The 21,802-nt window shown below is 38.9% G+C and overlaps 1 protein-coding gene, 1 long non-coding RNA gene and 2 pseudogenes across 2 annotated transcripts; 3 read left to right on the top strand and 1 right to left on the bottom strand.

Annotated features, from left to right (window-relative positions):
* The first annotated feature begins 2,776 nt into the window (after positions 1 to 2,776).
* Positions 2,777 to 4,731, top strand: LOC133880743 (ycf20-like protein; annotated as a pseudogene).
* Positions 4,732 to 5,582: 851 nt separating this feature from the next.
* On the bottom strand, positions 5,583 to 6,247 carry LOC133879360 (uncharacterized). Its single transcript, XR_009902056.1, has 2 exons — positions 6,026 to 6,247; positions 5,583 to 5,920 (listed from the first exon to the last, which is right to left on the bottom strand). It is a non-coding gene; the product is annotated as an uncharacterized LOC133879360 (long non-coding RNA).
* Positions 6,248 to 6,520: 273 nt separating this feature from the next.
* Positions 6,521 to 10,839, top strand: LOC133880774 (putative disease resistance protein RGA4). The gene is made up of 2 exons (XM_062319774.1): positions 6,521 to 10,237; positions 10,349 to 10,839. Exon 1 carries the CDS (start codon positions 6,588 to 6,590, stop codon positions 10,140 to 10,142), a length of 3,555 nt encoding a protein of 1,184 aa, XP_062175758.1. The 5' UTR covers positions 6,521 to 6,587; the 3' UTR covers positions 10,143 to 10,237; positions 10,349 to 10,839.
* Positions 10,645 to 14,631, top strand: LOC133880775 (spindle and kinetochore-associated protein 1 homolog; annotated as a pseudogene).
* Positions 14,632 to 21,802: the final 7,171 nt, after the last annotated feature.

Below are 21,802 nucleotides of genomic sequence, written 5' to 3'. Positions count from 1 at the left end.
ATGATTACGACTATTGCTGTCCAAAACCAAAACATCTTTCTATTAAGACCTAACTCCAACCGAAGTCTCTCATATTGTTCCTTGTGTCTTGTTTCAATTAGTTTCTCAAGTCTGTCAATATTGGCCATTGTCACCTTCTCAACTTTCTCAATATCGGCCCGTCTCCCTTCCTCAATGTCTCTCATATGATCCTCCAATCTCTTCTCATAAGAAGTCATTTGGTTATCCGCCCACTTAAAAAAGTCACAATCTCCAGCTTTCTGCGTGAAAACATAAGAATAAATGTCATAAACTACTAACGAAAAAATAAATCACAATTAATTAATTTTAAAATTACCTTATACTTTATACAGCCGTACCACTTTCTTCCGGTGTTGTCACTAGTCCATGAGTACCTTAAACGTGCATGCACTCCACAGTAACATAATGGAGGGGTACTAGACGCATCACTATTTACCGACATTTTTTTGGGCCTACGCAAAAATAATAATAATAATAATAATATCATTCATCTAATCAACAGAAGCCCAGACTCACTAGGTCAACCTCCAATCAAAAGAAATAAGACAAGAAGAAAAGCAACTGAACTGAACAATAAGACAGGACTAACTTTAACTCAGCTTCATAATTTCTCCTACCAGACTCGGTTTAATGCTATAAATTTTGTGATAAAACACTACATCCTTTGGTTTTCTTACAGCATTTCAAAACCTTAAAGGAAAAAAAAAAAAAAAAGGATTGCAAAGAGGGGAAAAGAATTCACGAAATGGATGATTAACAGATCTTTCTTGCATGTTAGCACTTCAAAAAATGTAGTAAGTTAGCACTTAGCCACTCTAGCCAGGCACATTAGCATCCAACAACAAACAAAAGACCGAATTGATTGAGAGCAAGTAATTTATCAGACCAAATTTATCTGATATTGATTCTTCACATCTCTTTCCTCAGATCGATCAAATAATTGACCCTGTTGTTGATTCAACTTACAAGGATATTTGGATGTCAACTGCAAAGGTGAGAAAAAGTTGCTACAAAAATTATGAAAAAGAAAAACTTCTCATGCAAATCAGAGACTAATCCTAGTTACCATCACATTATATTATTTAGCATTTGTAGTAGTAATAAGAATTTGAAAATTCCAGGATCCTTGAAGAACTAGATAAGTCAAATGTATTTTTAAAAACTGATTTTCAAAAATTTATTGCCTAGACATGAAACACTATACTCATATATGGCCAGTATGTGGGAAACAATGATTGTGTGTAAGATTTTTTTTTTATTTTTTTTGGGTCAGAAGGCATACAATTTTGCTTTAATAGCATTTTATATACGCATTAAAAGGAATTGGTTCTAAAACTAATACTTTTGTTTTGACAAGGCTACAGAATTGGTTCTAAAAACTAAGGTGCAAAAAGTCTCTAACCAAGGGCAGTAAAGACTAAAATGCATATCATAACATACAAGGAACAAGAACTCCATAATATTAATTGACGTTTAAATCCTAACACAATGAACATTGAAAAGTAGTAAAATAGAAGGCAAATCTATGCATCCAATGCAAAAATTATCAGGAAAATATTTCGCATCCGCAACAGCCATTGAGAAGAAGTGATATCATTTATGAATTCAAAATGAGAATAACTTGTACAGACCCAGATTCACCTGAAATACCCAGATTTTCAACGACCCACAAAGTAAAACCCCCTCCCTTGCAACATGTAGCAAAAGACCTACTGTACCAAAACAAATCTTAGTTTTTTCTTTTTTTTTTCCCCCCCATAAAACCGAATCAGAACCAAGCAAAATACCAACACCATCCAACAATCAGAATCAGCAAAATTACTAACACCAGTTACAGCATCCAACAACAAACAACAGACCGAATTTTTTTCCCCCTCAAACCGAATCAGTATTTTCAAACAATAATTTCAGAGAGAGAAAGAGAGTTACCGGAGGGACAGGGACGACCGGCACCGGAGCGAGCGGGAGAGACAGAGGGCTGCGGGCGGCGGTTTCCGACGGACGGAGCAGGCAGATCCAGCCAGAGAGAGAGAGAGATGTGCGTAGGAGGCAGATTCGGCCAGAGAGAGAGAGAGGGGCTGCGGGCGGCGGTTTCCAATGGACAGAGCAGGCAGATCCAGCCAGAGAGAGAGAGAGAGAGGTGCGTAGGAGGCATATCTGGCCAGAGAGAGACAGAGGGGCTGGGGGCGGCGGTCCGGAGCGAACGGGAGAGACAGAGGGGCTGGGGGCGGCGGTTCCCGACGGACGGAGGAGGATAACTCCGGTGAAGGACCGGGGACGGACGCCGGAGGCCGATGACGGGGATTGTACGGAGAGAATTCAGAGAGAGAGAGGGGGGGTGCGTTCAGCGTTGGGGGGAAAATGAATTTCATTTCCCCCCAACCGGTTTTGACGAAGGCTACTGTGATATTAAAAAAATGAAAGAAAGGTTTAAACCCACTTTCCACGTAAGACTGTTGTAACGTTGTTGTAAGCTTTGTGTACCAGTATCATTTCTCAGGTGCAAAAGCCTCAATTGAAAGAGAAAGTCCATTTCGTAGACGGGCATACAACCATCCTACGACCTTGTTGATGTGGCATCGTTCCACGTCAGCGAATTGAAAAAAAAAAAAAAATTGGAAAGAAAAATAAAGAAAGAAGAGGAAAAACGAAAAAGAATCTGAAAGCATTTGAGATTAGAGGAGGGAAAACGAGAAAATAAAAAAATAAAAAAAATAAAAAAATCTAAAATCATTTGTTGAGATTCAGAATCCTAGTCTCTCATTCTTCTCCCTCTTTTCGTTTTTCCTAGCCTCCATTTAGATTCAAAATCCTTAACTTTCACGTCCGTTCTCCACCATCAATAAGTTACCACCGTCAGTTCTCCACTGTTGACGACCATCAAATACCAGGATTTTGGGTTTTGCTTCTGGGTTTGTTGTCGACAATAACCTTGACCGTCCACCGTCTTCCATTCTCAAGCTTTTTGGTTTGTGGGTTTTCACAGTCAACAACCACTATAAGCTTAAAGGCTCATGGCATGTGGAACAGGATCGATGATGTTATGACCAGTTTTTTCAATAACGGAGACCGCCAGCCCAGAAAGATCATGTTTAGCCCTCATTTCATCAGTCGGCAAAATCCAAAAAAAAAATTGTCGTAAAGTCTGCTCCTTTTTCCCGGAGGAGGTAACATTTTTCAACGCTTTATTTGCTGTTGTCGAACCAACCAAAAATCAAAATTATTTGATGGTTTTCAATGAGTCTGGAAATGACCCACCAATCTCTGATTTAAGCCTTTAACACTCACGAGTAGATTGATGAGATTTCATTCTCTAAGGAAAAAAAAAAAATGATGAGATTTCCAAATTATTTGATGCTTTGCTTTGTTCTGTTTTTGCAGAGGTCTTGCTTGTTCTATATAGATGCAGGGGTACATGTATAGGGGTTTCTGTGTACTATGATTGCAGTTGAGGTCCGGCCGTTTCCATGCTGGTGTGTATTGGTGTAACTAAGTTTTTCTAAGTTTTGTTATAAAAATTTTCATTCATCGAAAAAGAAATATGTATATGCACCCATCTAACTCCTAGTTCCAGAATTCTTGAATTTTATGAGGCATTTGTGTTGTTACAACTAGAGTGATAATGGGTGATATTTGGTGGGTTGCATTGGAATTTGAAGAAAAATTTGTTTAGGTCACCTGTCATTAAAGAATATGAAACAGTCGATATATTGAATTTTCAATGCACATAAAGGGTTTTATGTGCTTTCCTTGTCAATTATTTTGAAAACAAAATCGTTTTTTGTCTATTTTTTTCTGGCATGCGTGATTTGGGTGTTGCCATTGAAGCTGTGTCCAATAGTCCATTGTAAAACTAGATTTTTTTTTTCTTCTTCTATATATTTATGTGACTTTCAGAATGATGCCCAAGTGAAATTTCTCTCTGAAATTTTTCTGCATTATTGAGGCCCTCGTGAACATGACATTGGTTTTCATTACCTTGATACAGTTTTCAGACAAGAAAGCAGGGGTTGAAAGTAGGCTTTGCATTGGACACCGGCGGGATTCCGAGTAATGGTGTCCGCCCTGATCTTGGATGCACTCAGATTGGGCAGAATAGTGAGTGCAGGTGGAAGACAGCTACTGGAGAAGCTGAACTCGGCTAGGAAGAACTTCCCCGTGAAGATATTTCTGCTTCTTTTGGGTTTCTAGACAGCAAATGCAAAGAATCCTTGGACAGACTGGGGATTGGGACGTACTGGTTGCAGGTGTAGTTGCTGCGATTGAGTGGATTGGCATGCTTATGTACAGAAAGCCTCTTCCTCTGTCTACTGCTAGAATACAGTCTTTCATTGGGATGACGAATTACTGGAAAGCTGGAGTGTGCTTGGGCCTATTTGTGGATGCTTTTAAATTGGGTAGTTAAACATGCTTTTTGCCCCCCATTCTTGGTTGGGGTTTCCATTTTATTCTGATATAAGATCTACTGTTGACTGTTGTTTCTAAGCTCTTGTAACATGTTGAATTTGCTCAATTTCTTTCCTGTTGTAACCCTGAAAGAAGAGGGTGTGCGGAGCCTGGAGGGGGTTAAAAAGAACGACCTTAGGCATGAAAAGAGACATTTGGTTTTGGAGGCCCTTTGAAAAAGAAGGAACAGTTCGTAGTTGTTTTTAAATCACAATTGTAGTTACTTTGTTTAGTGATATGACTTTGGATGTTTTTGAGATTGGCAAGGTGTTGATTAATGTGATTTCCTTTTCACAATGTGCTGGACAAGCAAGAAGTTTCATGAAAGAAGTTAAAAAAATTTCCTGTGAGATTTCGGCTTTTAGATGTAATTTCTATTCAGAGCTGCATCTTCTAGTGAAGGCTTGACCTTTTGTAAGATGACCCTTTACATGATTTTGGTAGCAAATAGATTGTAAACCAACACAACAGCAACTCATCATTCAGTTGAGCAATCAAGAAGAAATGTCAACTCACCAGAAATCCATTTCTCAATGCCAGCTCTTCAAAAGAACAACAAAGACCAAAACCAGCCAAAGTACAGAAAGTTCAGCACACCCGAAAAATCTAGCAGCAACACTAGAATGCTAAACCAGATCACTTTGACAGAAATGTATAGGGCCACATTCTCAAACACGCTAGAATTTGCGTTTCAGGCTAAATTAGACAAACAGTTGGGATGCATATTTAGGTTCAGTTTCGTCTCCAGAAAGGACAATGGGCGTATAGTATAACACAATGATATAAGACTGCTAAAACATATAAGCTTCAAGTAGAAAACACGAATGAACACAGAATTCACAACAAAAAATATCTGACTTTCAAGAACAAAAATATATGACCCAGCTAACTTGCATCGTTGTTTAAATAAAATGTCTTTTATTTAAACAGTTTAGAAGAGAAAACCCAGCTAATGAGAAGATGCAGAGAAAGGTATACCAGAAAGGTTGTGGAATTCTGGCGGTGAGGCCAGCGAAGAGGAAATCTGTCACAGACTTGTTGATTCTGTGAGAGAAATTTGCTATTACAGAAATAGGAAATAGAATTTTAGAAGGAAAGAAGAAGAAGGAAAGAGATGAAGGGGAGAATGAAGAATATTTATTGAATAAGCCAATTCGAGATGGCGAGTCTCCTTAGTTCAAACTGAACTCAACAAATGTCAAAAACTGCCTTTACAACTGCAATCAATTATATTTATACACAATTGAAATGCAGAAGAATTAAAACAACTATATCTTGAAGCAGTAACTGTAAAACACGTGTGAAACTGAATTACTGGATTCCAACTAGAATCCATAATTCATGCTACTCCTCTGCATCTGCCACGTACACCGCCAGCTGCCCCTTCTTGAATCTTCAGCTTAACTCTCAACCACACGTGTAACAAAATCCTTGAGGGTGCGACGGTGGGTAGCTGGTCGGAGAAAAGAATAGATAAAATCAAAAGAAATATCAGATTTGTGGGTCAATACAAGAGGAAATCAAAGGAAATCAACGAAAATAATGGAGAACACCTTACCTCTTTTGGTGGCCTAGATATTCGGTGGTGAAGGGAGGAGAGGGTGGAGCACGATGGAAGAGAGAGGTGGCACGGTTGGAAAAAAAAAACTTGAAATCCGTGGTTGCCGGATGCGGAGTTGCTGTGTCACAGGTGCTCGGCCTTTGGGTCGACGTTGCTGCTCGTGGTCAGCGGTGGGTGGGGGGAGAGGGAAGATGGAGGGAGAGATTTGGGGAGATTTTAGATTTTAGGTGAAAATGAGTGGGGGAAGGGTATATCAGATTTCATTTTGAATTTCAAATTTAAATTTTTTTTTTTTTTAATTGAGCTGACATGGCAAGCTTCTACGAAATAGCAGTCCTCTGTCCTTGTTAGTCAAATAACTGTATAATAGACACCATTCTTGACCGGACACTTTTTCTTTTTCATTTTTTTTTTTATCTTTTTAAGTTTACTGGACTATTATTAAATATGGACGTGTTGGGATTTTTCTCCAGGTCGTAGAATTTTCAACGGACATCATTCCATTTTAAGAGCGCATGAGTTTCGAGGATTCCTTCACTCACCATCAGGATCAGGATCTATGGCCGAACAAATTCTCTTCGGCACTGCCGAGCGAATCATGGAGACTTTCGGCTCCTTGGCTGCTAATGAGATCGGACTGCTCTGGGGTGTCAAAGATGAGCTTCAACGCCTGACCGACACCGTTTCAACAATCAAAGCTGTGCTTCTGGATGCGAAGGAGAAACAGGCTGCTGGGAACCATCAAGTCACAGATTGGCTCAAAAAGCTAGAAGATGCCATGTATGATGCGGATGACTTGCTGGATGCCTTTTCCACTGAAGCTCAACGAAGAAAATTAATGACCAAAAAGGTACGCATCTTCTTTTTCAAATCAACCCAATTTGCCTCTCGTCTTAAAATGGCCCATAAGATTAAGGCCATAAGAAAGAAGTTAGATGACATCAACGCCGACAGGAGGAATTTCCTGTTGGAGGTACGCGATGTGGAGACACGTGTCGGGGGAAACAGCCACAGGGGTAACACTCATTCTGTTGTATGTGCGGAAGAAGTTATTGGTCGAGACGATGATAAGAAGGCTGTTATCCACCGTCTGCTGGACTCCAACGTTGAAGACAATGTTTCAATCCTTCCAATTGTTGCCATCGGTGGATTAGGAAAGACTACACTTTCTCAACTCATTTTCAACGATGACCAAATCCAAAACCATTTTCAGCTCCAAATGTGGGTGTGCGTCTCTGATCCCTTCCACGTTAAAAATATTGTTGAAAATATCTTAGAAGCTGCAACAAAGAAGAAACCAGAACCCGCTGAAATGAATACGTTGGTAGGTAAACTTAAAGAAGAAATCGATGGAAAGAAATACTTGCTCGTGTTGGATGACGTGTGGAATGAGGATCATGAAAAATGGTCTGAATTGAAAAAAGTGCTGATGGGTGGTGCAAGAGGCAGTAGAATATTAGTGACTACACGCAGTGAAAAGGTTGCAAGGATTAGCGGGACAGTTCAATCATATTTCTTAAGGGGTTTAGAGGAAGGCGAGTCATGGTGTTTATTGAAGCAACTGGCATTTAAGAAAGGAAAAGAGCCGGAGGACAATTCAAGGATCGCAGCAGTTGGGAGGGAGATACTAAAAAAGTGTTCTGGTGTCCCGCTGGCCATAAGGACAATTGGAGGTGTACTACGCTTCAAAAATTCAGAAGCAGAGTGGTCATCTTTTAAGGAGAATGAACTCTCAAAAATACCTCAGAATGAAAATGACATTGTACCAACTCTGAAGCTGAGTTATAATAATCTTCCTTCACATTTGAAGCACTGCTTTGCTTATTGCAGTTTGTTTCCAAAAGATTACGAGTTTGATAAATCAATACTGATTCAGCTCTGGATGGCACAAGGGTTTGTCCAGTCTTGTGATGAATCTGATGATCAAAACCGATGCTTAGAAGAGGTTGGCAATGACTATTTTATGGATTTACTATGGAGATCATTCTTTCAAGAAGCTAAAAAGGATAAGTTTGATAATGTAATTAGATGCAAAATGCATGACCTGATGCATGATCTTGCCATATCAATGGCAGGATCGTTGATCACCACATTTGATGATAAGAAGAGAAGCCTTCATGAGAGAACTCGTCATGTCTCAGTTGTTGATTACTGCGATGCTTCATCAATTACAACTTCATTGTGTAAAGCAAGTAGGATACGAACATTTCTTTGTGATGATCACACTTTCTTCAACATTTCAAATTGTGAAGCAATTGTTTCAAGTTCCAAGTTCTTGCGCGTGCTGGACCTGCACCGGAGAAATCTTGATTGTCTGCCAAGCTCTATTGGAAAGTTGAAGCATTTAAGATATCTTGATCTTTCTGCGAACAAGAATCTCAAGAAGCTACCCAATTCTATATCCAGGTTGCAGAATTTGCAAACACTAAATCTCTCATTTTGTAAAAATCTTAAAGAATTGCCAAGCTCTATTGTTGAGTTGAAGCATTTAAGATATCTTGATATTTCTTGGAACGAGAATCTCAAGAAGCTTCCCAACTCTATAACCAGGTTGCAAAATTTGCAGACACTAAAGCTCTCACATTGTGAAGAGCTTGAAGAATTACCAAGCTTTGATGTTGAGTTGAAGCATTTAAGATATCTTGATCTTTCTTCGAACAAGAATCTCAAGAAGCTACCAAATTCTATATCCAGATTGCAGAATTTACAGACACTAAAACTCTTACATTGTAAAGAGCTTGAAGAATTACCGATAGACATGAAAGAATTAGTTAATCTCAGGCATCTTGAGATAGATGGATGTCAACAGTTGACTTATATGCCATGTGGATTGGGGTTACTCACTAATCTCCAGACGTTATCAAACTTTGTGGTCCACAAGGATCCTTTCTTTCCATATAGCAGTGGGTTAAAAGAACTAAATGGACTAAATAACCTGAGAAGAAAGTTAGATATTAAAAATATGAGACATGGGAAAGATGGTGCGTCAGAATGTAAGGAAGCAAATTTAAAAGAGAAGCAATATCTTCATGGTTTGTCTTTACGATGGAGTACTGAAGGAGGTGTCAATGCTTCAAACGTTAATGTTGATGATGAGGTGTTATTGGAAGTCCTCCAACCGCATCCACATCTGAAAGAGCTTTGCTTAGAAGGCAATTGGGGTTCAAGGCTTCCAAGTTGGCTTTTGTCACTCACAAATCTTGTTACATTTCGATTATATGAGTGTACGAAATGCCAATACCTGCCACCATTGAGTCAACTGTCTTCTCTCGAAGTTCTTGATCTTTCCCAAATGGACGCTATGGAGTACATATCAGAAAGTGGTGACACCAATGAGTTCTCTTCTTCTTTTTTCCCGTCTCTCAAGAGAATCGACCTCTGTAATTGCCCTAATCTCAAGGGGTGGTGGAGGAGGAGGGATTCTTCTGTGGAGGTCAATAGTGATAGTCATAATTCCATTGAAAATACAGAGCATCCTTTACTCCCTTCCTTTCCTTGTCTCTCACAATTACAGATCTTGAATTGCCCTATGTTGACTTCCATGCCAACGTTTCCACATCTTGAAGAAAAGTTGTACCTTAGGGATGCTAGCTGGAAGCCACTGCAACAGACAATGATGATGAATATGGGAGCACCACAAAGCCCAATGTCAACAGCAACAACCTCCTCTTCATCCACTCCTCTCTCAAAATTGAAGTCTATACAACTGCATTCCATTCCTGACCTAGAAACTCTGCCAGATGAGTGGTTGAAGAACCTCACTTCTCTCGATTCTTTAATGATAAAGGGATGCAATAGATTAAATTCTCTCTCCCCAGGTATACAACATCTCGCTGCCCTTCAATACCTGAATCTTGATGATTGTCCTGAGCTTGAGCTAGCCAATGTTGAGGATGAGATGCAATGGCAAGGTCTTAAGAGCCTCCTCTTTTTGAAGTTTTCACGTCTTCCGAAATTGGTGTCTCTCCCATTGGGGCTTCAGCATGCGACCACTCTACAAAGGCTCCAGATTTCAGATTGTGAAAACTTGACGGCTATACCAGAGTGGATCCACAACTGCACATCACTTCAAGTGCTTGAAATTGATGGATGCTCCAGAATGTCCCAGTTTTAAATCACTGCCCGAAGGAATTGTCCTATCTTATTGCAAAGATGCGAGAGCTAAGCGGGTGAGGATTGGCCCAAGATTGCTCAAGTATCCGGATTCAGGTATAGACTCATCATTTTATCTTAATCCTTCATGGAAATTTAAGTAACCACCTTCTTCACCATCATTTTCTTCATTTCTTCTCTCGGTATTCCTTGGTTGTCAAATTCCAGGTATAGAAGTAGCAGAACCAACTAAAGAAAAGAAGAAATAGAGGATTTGGAGCATATTCGAAAAATCCAGGTCGCTGAATTCATGATTCTTCACATATTAGCCTCTATTCTTGCTCTTCCCACCACCTCACTGCTGTCATCTCAAACAAAAGACGGTCAGTCAAGTAGCTCATCAAGATCTTTGTTCACCCCTACACCTTGGTGTGCAAGTTGTACACGGGACTCTTCATGTAGATGATTAATTCCCACCACCTCATTGCTTTACTCTTCATGTAAATGATTAATTTATTACGTGGATGCAGAAAGAAGCTTTATATGGCTTGACAGAGCTTTTGAGAGAGGAAGCCAAAAGTGCTCGTCTAGTTGTGATAGCAGAAGAAATTGCAGAGTATGTTTATGTTCCGTCATTTCTTCCTGAAAGACTGTCTGTGACAAACTTGGAAACTAATAGATGGTAGTAGTATTTGTTTTTCTGGTTTTACTAGTTTATATTTTGTGATTTTGTTTTTTGGATTTATTTCCTTTGTGTTGATAATCAATTCTTGTTAATTCTCGAAACAAGACCCTAGTATTGGGTCTTTCACACTTGAGGAAAAGCCTGCAGCATTACCTAGGTAGGTTGAATCTACTAGAACAGGGTTAAGGGAAGAAAAAAAGAGAAAAACGTGGATTAGAATTTGCAATCTATGGAACCATATTCAGCAATATTTTCACCCCTAATTGTAGCTAACCATCTGAAAAGCATACAGTAAAACTTGACCATTTGCAAGAATGAGTTGATTTCTTGCCAATGCGCTTTAGCTCAAATGGAACTTCTCGTTTTAAAAATAATGTAGAGGGTGTCATTATGGGTTGAAGATCTACTACGTGTGTGTAACTTACCAATCAAAAAGAAAAACAGAATGAATTGGTTTTTTATTTACATATTGAATTAGTATCTGAAATTCATCCAACTTTAGAGCTAGTCAAGATGTTTCAGATAATAGAACAATGGCTTGCTTTGAGGGTTGGTATTCGTTCAGTAGCACTCATATCAAGCTAGTCAACTTCCATGGTTTGAGGGGCATGCTCATGTGTTAATGATTTCGTTGCTTTTTTATTTTTTATTTTTTATTTTTTATTTTTTTCCCCGGTATCAAATGATGCTCAGAATTCAGAATTTCATACCACCTGGTTCTATCCATCAACATTGAAATACAAAGACTCCTTATTTGCATGATCTACCCTAAAAAATGAATGTTATTAAGGAGTTGATGTTGTAATTTATGAATGGCCGGGCATATAAGATGAAAAGCTTGTATAAATATGTATTTGAAATGTTTATCCTTTTTCTTGGAAGTGAATATCCTTGAACAATAACAGCTACAAATTGTAATCTTATGGGGTCATTGCAAGAAAACAAATACACAATAGCAGCACTCTAACATATTAAAGGAAAACTTTGTCCGCGCTTTACGTTTTTTAATGATATTTCTCTTGCTTATCAAAAAAATATATTAAAGGAACTTTAACTTGGTTGTTCACTGGAAATGTGCTGTCTGATGTGAAAACTCAGAATTTTGATGTAATTAAAAAATCTTTTTGATTCTTTTTTTTGATAAGTAATTGCAATAATATAAAAAAGCGCAAAGCGGCGCAACCCTTATACACGGGAAGTATACAAAAGAACCCCTAACAGGGACGAACAGAGAATAAATTTAAAAATTCAACATAAGTAAAAGAGCTCAAACAATGATAGGGCGCTATCCAAAAATATAAAATATTGAGCAACCGCTTCCGTAGCTCCACCATGGATGTCTCTACATCTTCAAACAGCCTAGCATTCCGCTCCCTCCAAATACATCACAGCAAGCATAAAGGAGCTAACCGCCAAGCCTCTATAGCATGACCACCACCAAGCGCCGCCCCCCAACTATTCAGCAACTCCAACACCGTACGTGGCATAACCCACTCAACCCCAAATAAAGTAAGGACATAGCTCCAAAGAGCTTGGGCGACCTCGCAGTGAAGCAACAAGTGATCAATAGACTCCCCACTCTTCTTACATAAACAACACCACTCAATTACTATCACTTTCCTCTTACGTAAGTTATCATGCGTCAATATTTTGCCCAAAGCAGCTGACGAAATGAAGAAGGCCACCCTAGTTGGAGCCTTAATACGCCAAATATTCTTCCAAGGGAAACACGGGACAAAAGGGCCATCTTTCCTAATAAGCTCTTTATAGAAGGATCTCACCTCAAATAAACCTTTTTTAGAGAGATTCCACACTATCCTGTCACCCTCCCCATGTCTTTTTGATTCTTCACCATCAAATTTGGGGTTGTCTATGGTTATGGTGGTTTAGATGAATTCTTTTGATTTAAGTATTAAATAGTGACTCCCTTGCTTATATTCTATTTCTATTGCTCCACCAGCATCATCATGATAATACAAAATAAATCTCTCCCACTGAACCTTGAGAAAAGGGTCGAGGTATCAAATGAAAGAAAATAAAAACAATAAATAGAAGGTCTTTTGGCAGTTTTGTTAAAGTTATATGCAGCTGAGGTGTGAGCAAATTAATGCAAGCATATGTTCTAATTTTGTTATGTTATCAATTCCAGGAGAAAAAGGGCCGTGGCTCTCCACCAGTGGTATATAACTGCCAATGAGCTGGATTCTGTGTCATCGTAAGTACATATTTCCTTATGTAATTGTTCAACATTTGATATCAGTGCGAGTTTCAGCTACACCTCCTGCTTATGTATCGTAACAGATTACTTATAGCTTTTTGCTTCCATCATATGGTTTGTTATGGCTGTCTAATACCACACCTATAAATTTGGACACTGGACTACAACTGTATCTGGGAATGTGTGCATCATTTCTATGTTTGAAATCACCAATATTGAGCTATGTGCTTATGTATGTTTAAGTTGGTGCATATGCAGAAAAACCTTGGAGGCGGAAACACTGCTGACATTCTTTCCTTATTTATATGCGCACATATTTTAAGAAATAGAGGGGAACTCTTTGAATTTGTCTACAAGTGTTGGGCATGGTTGTCAAGTTTGGCGTCAGACATGCCAATTGTCAATTGATAAACGGGAGTATGATAATATATAGCTTTAGCCTCTACATATGCAATATAAATTCCTGTCCCTACTCTCCATTTAATCTTTCTTTTTCTATTTCTTTTTCTTTTCTGGGTGGTTTTGACGGTGGGGAATGTCTGATATATCCCCTTTTATTTAATAACGATATTCCATAAAATTTCTAGCTCTATGTGTCACGAACTGCAGATACATGAGAGGAAGGTCAATGCAGCTATTAATGACATGGCAATTTATGCTGAAGCAAATGCTGATCTTATTACTGCTCCAAAGAAGAAGGTTCTTATTCCACTTTGTTTCTGATACTCAGACGTATGTGTATAGTCTTAAATCTGTCCTAATTATGGTTTTCTTTCTTCATGAAGCTGGCAGAATATCTCTGGGACAAAGCCCTGGTATGGGAACTAAACCTCAATTAACAGTTCTATCTCTGAATGAATACTTCCCTGTACCCCCTTTACCTATGTAAGGATAACTTATCTTTAAAATAGCACTGGCTGATTGTCTCTAGGTGGTTGAAGTAGAGATCTGGGATCAAATCCCACATCAAGGTTGGAAGGGTCTTTGTTATGGGGATGGGGTACCACCATATTATGAAAGCTATTGCTGAATTCTATCCTAAAAAATGTAGGAGCAGTAGCCTCCTGTCCCGGCATCCAACACCTTGACCTTTCCCTGCAGTGTGTAGGAAGGAGGTGCTGATATAACATAATCTCACGACTATAATCCTAGATGGGAACCTGTATTCCTTTTTCGGGAAACTGGCTTATTTTGTTAGTGCTGATTATCTCTTCATGTTTTGAGCATGAATTATTCTTTGATTCGTGCTACTGATTTTCAGCATTGTTGAAACATATATGCAGGAGCTAAGGGATATTGCAATGACAGAAGCCGTAAAGGGAAAACACTTTTTTCTTGAAAATGACATAGAAGGACCAGCACTGAAGCTTTACAATACTGGAAAAGCAATACTGACCGTGAGTGTTCCCCTTCTAAAGGCATTTAGAATAGCACCATGCATTGTCAAGGAAGTAAAATGGCCTGTGGGATAAACTGAATACGCACCCTCATCTATACATGCTTCATGCTCTACCCCCGGGTTGGGTAAATATTTTTAATATAGACTTCATTTCATGGCCAACTGATCCTAAAGATGGTTGTCAAAAACTATTAGGCATCTTTGCATATCCAAGAATCACATTCCTTATGAAAATTTACAGTACAAATAATGCAAAATAAAGAAAGTTGGATTCCTTTTGTTCTGTAAACTACTTTCTGGTTCTGCAAATGCTGTAATAATTTGTATGATGACACTAGACATCATGATGAACACCTTATTTGATTTTACTGAGATCCTCTTGATAATTTATTTTTTCTGTAGAAAAAATTTGATTACAATATCAATTTTCTACAATTCCATTCTGTACACTGGCATGTTGATGTTTGACTTGAACTATATAAATAATGTCTTTCATCTTTCATGGCCCTTTGTGCAAAGAGAATCTCATCCCTCTGTATCATAGTAAAGACTAAAGAGGATAACATTGGCTTTTCAAAGCTGAACTCAGTAAGGATTGTAAATTCTACTTTGAAGGTTTTCTGGAAAACTGGTTCAGATGACATAGATTATGGTTCTATCAACTTGTTTGGATATATAGATGATATGGATTACGGAAACATTTTTTGGTCTTATTTAAAGTCCATTCATTTAGGACCAGGCCATTTGATGATGACAAAGCAAATTTTAAAAATTGGGAAAATATATTTTAGCTCCATGAACTAATACCACATTTTCATTTGCCTTCAAACTTTAAAAATTAAAAAGTGACATTCTTTTTAAAGTATGTCAAATTCTATACTTTTTTATTTTCTCCCCAAAATAAAATTAAAAAAGAAAGAAAGAGGAAAACTGAAAATACCAAGAAAGGGTAGCCCTTTTCATATCAGCCCCACCAATATTATTTTTCAAATTATTTTTTTTTTTAATAACTTCAAAGGTATTTTGAGAAGAAAAATGCAAAAATGTCTAATTTGAAACGCGGTAATAGTTTAGGAGGCCTCAATGTCACTTTTAAAAGTTTTGAAGTGTAATAGTTCAGGACTAAAATATATTTTCTCCTTTAAAAATACAAGTTAACATAGTAAATAAACAATCAATCCTAGTAACCACCTAGGCTTTCTAATAATTCCAAGATTGATTTTTTTTTTAGATGAATAAAATCTTTCATTGATCACCAAACAGAATATACACTCCAGATTAAACTGGAACTCTGGCCCATACGGAACATAACACCCTAAGGCTAGAAAACAAGCCAAAACCTCCATAATCAATCTGCAACCTCACTGGGAGCAGAACACAAACGACCAACCAACCCAACCAAGGCTCAAGTCTCAACAAACATGATGGATTAAGATTTCCTGCAATTAAGGTGTCCAAATTTAATTGAAATTTGGGCAATTTACAGATGACCGCACCCTAAACTATTCGGGGTAGGTAGACTTAGCAACCCCCTCTCTGAGTTGCCTAAATTTCAACAAAATTTGAGCGCTTCAATTGTAAGAAATCCTTCCTACTTCATGCTACCTTTTCACCTTCTTGAAGAACATAAGAAAATTCAACTAAAAAGAACAAAAATAAAAGAACGATGATTTAGCTTACGTGCCCTTTTGGATTCCAAGAAAACACTAACATGGAAAGTTTTGAGATTTTCAATTTCAAAGGAGCGAACGGAATAAAATAACAGATTTCAAGTTCTTAGTGTCATGCTTTTCAACAATTTCTGAAGAACCAACCAGAGGTTAAGGTTTCTTTCAGAAAAAAGAGGTTCTTATTTTAATCATATATCTTTTGAAACTCCCACCAATTTTATTTCAAGTTCCTAGTCTCAGCTTAGGTTATTTAGATGAATTGCTGGTAGTTAAGATCAAGAACTTCAACTATTTTGTTTTTGTTTTTTTTTTTTTAATTTTCAATTTCCACAAGAACTACCTGCCAAAAAGACATGGCGATAATTTTCTTTTGCTAAAGACAAAGGAAAAAAGAAAAGAAAAAGATTAAACGTACAACACATCTGGCTTCAAATTTGAGCTAATCTTAAAACCAGAAATGAACAAAAAAGAAAAGAAAATAAAAAGAATCTATTTAGTAGACTCATGGAGAACTATCATATAAGTAGATGATGCGACAGTAAAAATTAGTGTTGTATAACAGTTATATAAGAATTTACTATATAGCATTAATCAGAAAGAAATTACTACTTTATCATTGGGATAAGGAAACACTGCCTCGATCAGCTTATGCTACTCAAGACCATTTTAAAATTTATTTAATAACAAAAGATTTTTTTTTTTTTCAAAAAAAAAAAAGAAAAAGAATGAGAGAAAAAAATGAAAGGAAAAAAAGATTATTTCACACCAAGTTGGACCTAGTATCATTATGGGAAATATGGGCTAATTAGGCCAAGGTATTTTTAGGTTTTTACCATTGAATCTGTAAGATCTACATTTGGTAACTGTCAATACCAAATAAATCTCTAATTCAGATTATTTCCGTATTAGACTCCAGAGTCATAGTCTTAGAAGTCAAGACCTAATCAGTCTCTCAAGTAATTGATAGTCTATTGTTTTTCTATTTAAATGGGAACTATCAATAACAAAAGTATGATTCATTGTTATCTTCATGTGAGATGATTGGTGCACAACTTGTGCACAACACAAGAGAAATGGGGTGGGACCCATGCACCCCATGTCTCTTGTGTTGTGTACAAGTTGTGCACAGTTGTTGTGCAAGAGGCTTTTCCCTATCTTCAAACCTTGTGTTTGTTAAAAGATCTAGGTTCCTTTATGAATCTAAAAGTTTAAGTTCTCTTTACGAATCTAAAAGTCTAGGTTCCCTTTACGAACCTGCTCAATTTTTCATTTCCTATATTTTGTTACTAGTGGATTTACATCATTCCTTGGTAATTCGGCATGCCTCCTCTCTATATAACTTGATAATATCATTTAGGTTCTCTTTACGAATCTAAAAGTCTAGGTTCCCTTTATGAACCCACTCAATTTTTCATTTCCTATATTTTGTTACTAGTGGATTTACATCCTTCCTTGGTAATTCGGCATGCCTCCTCTCTATATAACTTGATAATATCATCTTACAATGCAATTTCTTCACGATCGTCCTAACCCTTCAAAATGCAATGAGTAATACTATACACTACACCAATATATTACTTTTATTTCAATGTACTGTCGTGACACAGTTTAGTAATTATAGATTTTTTATTATTTTTTTTTGGGTAATCTTACATACCATACCTCAATTTCACTTCTATCTTATTGAGTTGATGTGACAATGTCCATTAACTTTTGATTTTTTTTTAAAAAAAAAGAAAAACAAAAATAATCATACTATTGAGAAAAGTTCATCCAATCAATGTAAACGACAGTTTAGACTCCTGAGAGCTCATGAAAATAACCAAAATTTATGAGAGTTTAGATAATTATTCCTAAGCTCAAGTTTGGGTATTACACTTTGCCTACCAAATTTTGACTTACATCAAATTGTTTTGAACACTGAATTAGCCAACATAAATCCTAAAATATTCAATGGTTTCAGCATAACAATAACATAATATAAATGAAAGAAGAATAATAATAATAATAATAAAACAAATGAGGAAATTTTGGTTTCAAAATTCAAAACCAATATTATTCTATTGTTACTTAAGGAACTTTTTTTTTTTTTGTCGGGAATAGCAAACAAATGTCGATGAAAAGCGATACCAGAAAATTAGAAATTTGGTCAAGAACGAGCTGGATCGCCTTCCCTCCGTCTATCTGCTTGGAAGATCACTATCTTTGGTCGTCCAGTAGTTTCTTTAATGTTAAACAACCCTATAAATATATATGGGTAAAATTTATCATTTAGTATTGTTTGAAGCTCCAACCGAGAATTTTTTTTTTTTTTTTTTAAAAAAAAAAAATTAAATTAAACAGTAAATGATACTAATAAATTTGAATTTAATGGTGTATGAACAGTAAATGACGCCATTTATTGTTCAAACGATACAAAATTCAATTTTTTTTTTAAATGTCGTTTCCTGTTCAAACACGATATTTAGCGCTGTTTTGTACGAGCGACATTAAACAATTTTTTTTTTATTTTTTTTTTTATTTTTTATTTTTTTTTTGTAGTGTATTAATAAGTAATTTTTATCCAAAGTCATCTAAACTAGTTGTTTGTATAATCATATCAAGAGTTTAGAACCAAAAGTCACAATGTATTAAACGGAACCCCCCATTTGAGGGGATGAAAGGATCTCGTAGCAGTCTCTTGGAGCTCTGAGTCCATGAGGCTCAAACCCAGATGGCCGAATGGGGAGGGTAGGTCTTCGACCGGGTGCACGAGCTATTGGTGGTGCTGCATGGGTCTCTGGGACTCTTCGTGCCTTTTGGAGCTGCCAAGTGAGATAGAGAAATGTTGGTGCGATAGGTGAGTCAGAGGTTGGAGAGTGAATTTTTTTGATAAAAGGAAGAGAAATGTGACAGTTTTATCTGTTTTCCGTGTGTCTCCATGTGAGATAGAGTTGGGAATTTGGGAATTATGGACAAGTTGGGTGGTGGGTACTTGGTAGGGAGGGGTGGCGTGGGGAAGAAAAGCAGGCTAGGGAGAGTTAGTGGAGGGGAAAAGAAAAAAAGAAGTATGTTTTGGATGGTTTTTCGAAAGAAAATAGACGGAAAGTGTTTTATTTAGTCTTGTTGTTCGGAGTACGCCGTTTGTTTTTTGGTTAAAATCCTGTCACAGTGCTGAGAGAAGAGGAAGGGTAAAGATGGAGTCTTGGAGAAGTGAAGAGACTGGGAGAAGTTCGGGGAAGAAATGGAGTTGCGGTGGGGACACGTGGCTCAAAAGGGTATCAGTAGCTGAGTTGCGTTCTAGCTGGAGTGGGTCCAAACGGTGCTTTTTGGGGCAGCAAACCTGGGCCACCGGTCTTAGTAAATAAGGACCAGTATGTTGGGCCTTAGGTGGGTCTATTTTGTCTAGGAATTAATGGGCTTAATTGTAAGGGGCTATAAATATAAGGCCTCTAGGTCATTAGGGTTATCTCTCTATTGGCATTTACTGCTTTTGTCTCCTGGAGGGTGGCACCTCGAATTCTGCCATTACTGTTGCTCTACTACCATTAATACAACTACTACTACCAGCATTCCTTCATTAATTTCCCCCATTACCCCAGCATTATATCTACTCTGTTCCAATTTGGTATCAGAGCCCCCGATCCCAGCCTATGAAAACCCGTTCTACTGCAATGGCTGAAGATTCTCAACAGTTGGCTCAGCTTCAAGGACAAGTTACTAGTCTTCAAGCTGAGATGGCCACCCGGGCGGAAATTCAGAGCACCCATGAGGCTGTAGACCGCCTAACATAGATGGTACAGCTCCTGATGGATGACCGTCCCAGAAACCCAGAAAAACAACCCATCCTAAACACTGAAACCCACTCAGACACCGACTCCCCAAACAACCATACCCGCCACCATCCTGACCCACACAACCATACCCACCCACATATTCCTAACCCACCCTCCACCAACTTGGGTGGTGAGTCCCATTCCCTCCCAGAAAGTTCTTATTCCGGGGAAGGTCTTAAACCCAAGACTGTTAGGCTGGAATTCCCACGTTTCGACGGGGAAGATCCTGAGACTTGGTGTTGCTGGGCTGAGCAATTCTTTGAAATGTACTGCACACCAGACACTCAACGTCTCTCCATTTGCGCCTTCCACATGGATGGAAAAGCCTTGGTGTGGTTCCAGGAGCTCAAGGCCAGCAATGCGATCTGCTCTTGGACGGATTTCACCCGGGCAATTCAGGTCAGGTTCGGCCGGGGTCCCTACGACGATCCCATGGAAACCCTTTTCCAAGCTGAGCTAGGAGGGTTCCTTAGAGGAATACAAGAACCAGTTTGATATTCTTGCTCTTAAGGTACATCGGCTACCTGATGAGCATAAGCTCAGCTGTTTTCTTGGTGGGTTAAAAGGTGAAATCAGGCTACTCGTCCGGATGTTCAAACCAAAATCCTTAGTAGACATTTACTCCCTGGCTCTCATCCAGGAGGAGTGTCTGTCCAGCATGGTACGTGGCGTCAGACCCCCGTGGAAGTCTACCCCATTTAACCACTCCCCGCGGAGCATGAGCTCGGAGCTTCCCCTAGGTAATGGTAAGGGGATGTTTCCTCGGGCTACCTCAATGGGGCAACCCAAGCCGAATTCATAAGCCCCTATGAGACACGGGTTCAATCTGAATAAGGGTCCACAACCGAACCAGGCATTGGTTCCGGTGTAGAAAATCACCCAGGCACAAATGGAGGAGCGACGCCGTCTTGGCTTGTGCTACTCGTGTGACTCCAAATGGACTCGCGGCCATGTATGTACCGTGCCCAAGCTGTTCCTCATCGAGGGCATGCCAAAGGATGAGGAGGAAGAAGGTAACCCGGTTATCCCAACCGAGGAGGACCCCGGGGAATTTTTCTTAGAGGAATTTCTGGAGATCTCGCTGAGTGCCATTACCGGAAACCCAAGCCCGAAAACCATGCGGATCGTCGGAGTCATCCGCTTCCACAGGGTTGTTGTCCTCATTGACTCGGGGAGTACCCACAATTTCGTGGATGCAAAATTGGCAGCCTCGCTGGGAATCCAGCCTCAACCCAAGGATGGAATTACTGTCCAAATAGCTAACGGTCAAGAAGTGGCTAGTCCCGGGCGTAGTAGGGAGGTGGAGGTTAAATTACAAGGGGTTACTTTCCGGACAGATTTGTTCATCCTACCACTGGCCGGGTGTGACGCAGTTTTGGGCATACAGTGGCTCCGAACCCTAGGGCCCATTCTCTGGGATTTTTTGGCCCTCACTATGCAGTTCACCTTGGGAGGAGTACCATGCACCCTACAAGGCCTACGGCAGGGGCCCATGGTTAACTTAGAAGGAGGTGATTCTTTTAAGCTTCCTAGGCTAGAGAAAAAAGGGCTGCTGCTACATCTAGTGGGCCACTCTGTAACGGGCAGCCAGGGAATCCGAGAGATACAGGGTCAATCATTAAGTTTAAGGCCAGACAAGCAGCCACATATACCGGGCCCAGTAACAGCTGTGTTGGAACAGTTTGATGGGATCTTTCAGGAGCCCAAGGGACTTCCTCCCTTGAGAGCCCATGACCATTCCATTACGCTGGAGGCAGGAGCCCAGCCCGTCTCGGTTCGGCCCTATCGATACCATTATTTCTAGAAGGAGGAAATAGAGCGCATAGTCCAAGAGCTGTTGGACTCCGGGGTGATCCGGACGAGTCACAGCCCCTTTTCATCACCGGTCTTGCTCG

This window comes from Alnus glutinosa, chromosome 10 (genome assembly GCF_958979055.1).
Source record: "Alnus glutinosa chromosome 10, dhAlnGlut1.1, whole genome shotgun sequence".
Classification (NCBI taxonomy): Eukaryota; Viridiplantae; Streptophyta; class Magnoliopsida; order Fagales; family Betulaceae; genus Alnus; species Alnus glutinosa.
Note: the sequence above shows the minus strand (reverse complement) of the source record. Positions and strands in the feature narration are given on the sequence as shown.